Genomic DNA, 3547 nt, shown 5'->3' with positions numbered 1-3547 from the left:
AATAACTTGATATCAGAGCACACTGTAAGATGGTCTTCTCTTCAAACTATGAAGGGCCCTGTTAAAGTGAGGCCACAGTGTGGACAGCAAAGGTCAGTAGTTGTAGGTTCTTTGGTGAGTTTCCAGTAGGTGGTCATGGACAGATATTTTGATTAGTGAGTAAAATGTTCAAATAACATCTACAACAGTGGGGTTCAGATATATTAGACTATTCCTTTCCCTACTCCCAATACAGATCAACATTTTACATCTTAATAAAGTTAGCATTAAACTCATTGCATTGGAATGGCTGGTTACAATTCTGTTCCATGATGCTATGAGTCACAAGTACACAAGAATAATGGCACACACACACTATCTTATCTGCTTTTCTAATAATTCCAATAACAAAGACAAGCCTATCTAGACTCTCAGTGATCCACATGTTCTCCTAAAAGCTTGATTTCAGAGTATTTTCCATATCGTTGATTTTCCTCTCAGTCACCTTCCTTTGAATCTGAGGCAGGCGCTTTCGGAAATTTCCACTCAACAGGATGTAGAGGAAAGGGTTAATGCTGCTGCTGGTATAGCTAAGACAGATGGAGAGGTAATAGCCCACATAGAAGGCCAGAGTGGGCTGCTTCATCTGCAAGTTCACCAGTTGTATCACATGATAGGGAGCAGCACTCAGAATAAATACAGCCACCAGCACCAGCACCATCTTGGTCAGATTCATCACTCTCCGCCTTGGAATACTGGGATTGTAACTGCAAAAAACCCCCAACAACAGCAACATTAGAATAGACATGAACATACGGTACAGTAGAAATGATGGGGCAATCATTTCCTAGAATGTTGGGAAAGTTAAAAATAATTTGTAGTGAAATATGAAGTTTATTGTTGTTTCAGTTTATTCAGAGCATTGTGACAATCCTTTTTAAAAATCCTTGTTAAGTATTTCCCAAAGCTGGAACAAAGTATAGCCTTATTACCCCAAGTATAAAATAAATATACTTAAGTCTATGCTGATAAAAGTAGAATATGAATAGATTACTGAAGAATACTAAATAATATATGCAGATACTCCCATAAATGGAAATAAACTTGAAGGGAACTAACAGCATTCCCATTTCTAGGACATGGAGCTTAATTCTTGCCTCCCTATTCTCTTCTTGAAGGTGGAATAGACCTAGTGACTCACTTCCAAATAATAAAGTGATAAACAATGACTTTATTGTGGAGAAACCTGGCAATACCTTAAGCAAGTGATCCAGGGTAACATCATCAGTGTTGTTATTATGCACTTCCTAATATGACTGCCTGTGGGGACTGATACAAGGCTGGGTGGTATTTAATTTTGTTGTACATGGATCACTATGAGTTGGAACCGACTTGATGGCACATCGCAACAACAACAAAATGACTGATGAGATGATTTTCCCCAAACCCAGATTGAGGGACATTCTACAAAATACCTAGACAGAATTATTCTTTTTTTCTTAAGTATTTATTGTGAATTATGTGATAGTTTACATGGGAGAACATCAGCTTTACATTCATCCTATTGTATTTCATTTCATTGCAATGATTACAATCCTCTTCATGCATCATCATTCCACAGCATTTGCTTCCATTCCCTCTGGGTTTTTTTTGGATGTGCACTGAAGCACTCAGGAATATACAACCATTTAAACAACCAAAGGGTACACCCACAAGCCTGCTCCCCAGCCATCAGAACACAGCCCCTCTCCCTCCCTGAGTTCAGAGTCCCCAGTCACTCCATCTCGCCATGTCATTGTCTCTGCCTCCATCTCTGGTGTCACTGCTTTTCTGGATAGGGTCCCACACTCAGCTCTTCTCCCTTGATGGTCCCTGGGTCCTCTGCTCCTGGACTGCAAGATCAACCACTCCCCTCCTTTTGTTACAGAATGTCTACTGTTACATTTGCAACATTCACAATTAGTCCTAATAGCAATTTTTCACTATTAAACCACAAGAGTCTTTTCCCCATCTCCTTTTACCAGCCCTGTCCAGACAGGCTGGAAACTACTCAGTGGAGATTGTACCTTCCCCCGTACCCTCTGAAACTAGGCTGCCTCTTGAAAGCTTGTAAGCCAGTCACTTCATGCCTTTGTAGCCCCGCCCACTTTTGGGTAGCCAATGTCTAAGTTGCCCATCCCTGTCAACGCTATGTACTGAGGGGGTGGGAATGATCTTCGCTGTAAAGATTTGTTTCCTCTTTTGAGCTACTACATCCATAAGTATAGGTCAAGTTCATCAAATTGTAGCAGATTACTCTTTTTGCTCTCTTATTTCTTCTAGTCGAGTTTTGATCATCCAGCCATTGAAGTCAGGTCAAATGGGTGCTATTTGCAAGTATTGGTGTTCTTGTGCATCACCCCTCACTTGATATCAGCTGGGTGCTTCACTCTCCACTCTAGTCCTCTGTGGCCATGTCCCTGTCCCTGGATCCAGGAGTCCCCAAGTCTTGCCATACTGCTGGTCAACCAGGTCTCAATACAGGTGGACAGAAGTCTGTTGAATGAAGTCGGACTTAGCTCAAAACTTCATTGCTGTTTTTTCCTCACTTCCCCTTATTGGTAGACCAACATGGTCACCAGCCAGACCACATGCCTGCTTGTGTATTCCCCTTGAATCTCAGTCTTGGAAGGGGGTTTGCCCTGAAGGGACCCGATTGCTTGCCCTGATGGATCCCTGGTGAACAACTTGCTTGTTCTTATAGTAGTCAATAGGACTGCTGTTAATGTTTTTAATTTTTTCCTGCTGGTCCTTCTTTCAAGAAGTATCTTCTGTTCTTCTAGCAGCTCCAGGCTGGTCTGCTTTTCCTTTCAAGTGGAAATTTGCTACTTCAGAACATTCTGGATGGGGATCTGGATTCTACCTATGGTCTTATGCAATGCAAAGGCTCCACAGGAAGCCTCCTTCCCTGGGCAAATTCTAGCCCCATTTTAGCTATTCCAATCAGTTATAAAGGAGCTCTGGTAGCGAAGTGGTTACGAATCGGGCTACAAACTGCAAGGTCAGCAGTCCGAAACTACCAGCTGCTCCATGGGAGAAAAATGAGACTTTCTGCTCCTGTAAAGATTTACAGCCTCAGAAACCCTGTACATGGTTGCTATGAGTCAGAACCAACTCCATGGCACATAACCACCACCACAATCAGTTATAGGCTGAAGATGGACTTGAAAGCTTTCTATAGTGATGTTTCTGGCTATTCCTTTCTCTCCCCCTCAAGTGTTTATTTTACAGTATTATGCAAGGGAAACTGAGATTCAAAAGACAACCAAGCATCTTTTTGTTTGTTTGTTTGTTTCCTCTTTAAATAATTTTTTTAAAGGTATTTATTGTGGATTGAGTGAAAGTTTATAGGGCACATCATCAGTTTCACATTCAACAATTCATGTAACTTGTTTCATTAAAATGATTATAATCCCCTCCATATACCATCAGTTAAAAGTATTTCTCTCTATCCACTTTAGCTTTTTTTTTTAATTTAAGGTTTTTATTGTGGATTGAGTGAAAGTTTACAGGGCACATCATCAGTTTC

The 3547-nt window shown here is 41.0% G+C and overlaps 1 protein-coding gene across 1 annotated transcript in view; it reads right to left on the bottom strand.

Annotated features, from left to right (window-relative positions):
* Positions 1–258: 258 nt before the first annotated feature.
* The window catches only part of MCHR2 (melanin-concentrating hormone receptor 2), an 83263-nt gene continuing 79974 nt past the window's right edge, over positions 259–3547 (bottom strand). Inside the window, exon 5 of the mRNA XM_006865856.1 lies at positions 259–746. Coding sequence (XP_006865918.1) covers positions 431–746 — 316 coding nt within the window. The 3' untranslated portion in view covers positions 259–430. The remainder of the gene's footprint in view (positions 747–3547) is intronic.

Source organism: Chrysochloris asiatica, unplaced genomic scaffold, assembly GCF_000296735.1.
Source record: "Chrysochloris asiatica unplaced genomic scaffold, ChrAsi1.0 scaffold00084, whole genome shotgun sequence".
Taxonomy (NCBI): Eukaryota; Metazoa; Chordata; class Mammalia; order Afrosoricida; family Chrysochloridae; genus Chrysochloris; species Chrysochloris asiatica.
The sequence above is the reverse complement of the archived record's forward strand: the minus strand, read 5'-3'. Positions and strand labels throughout refer to the sequence as shown.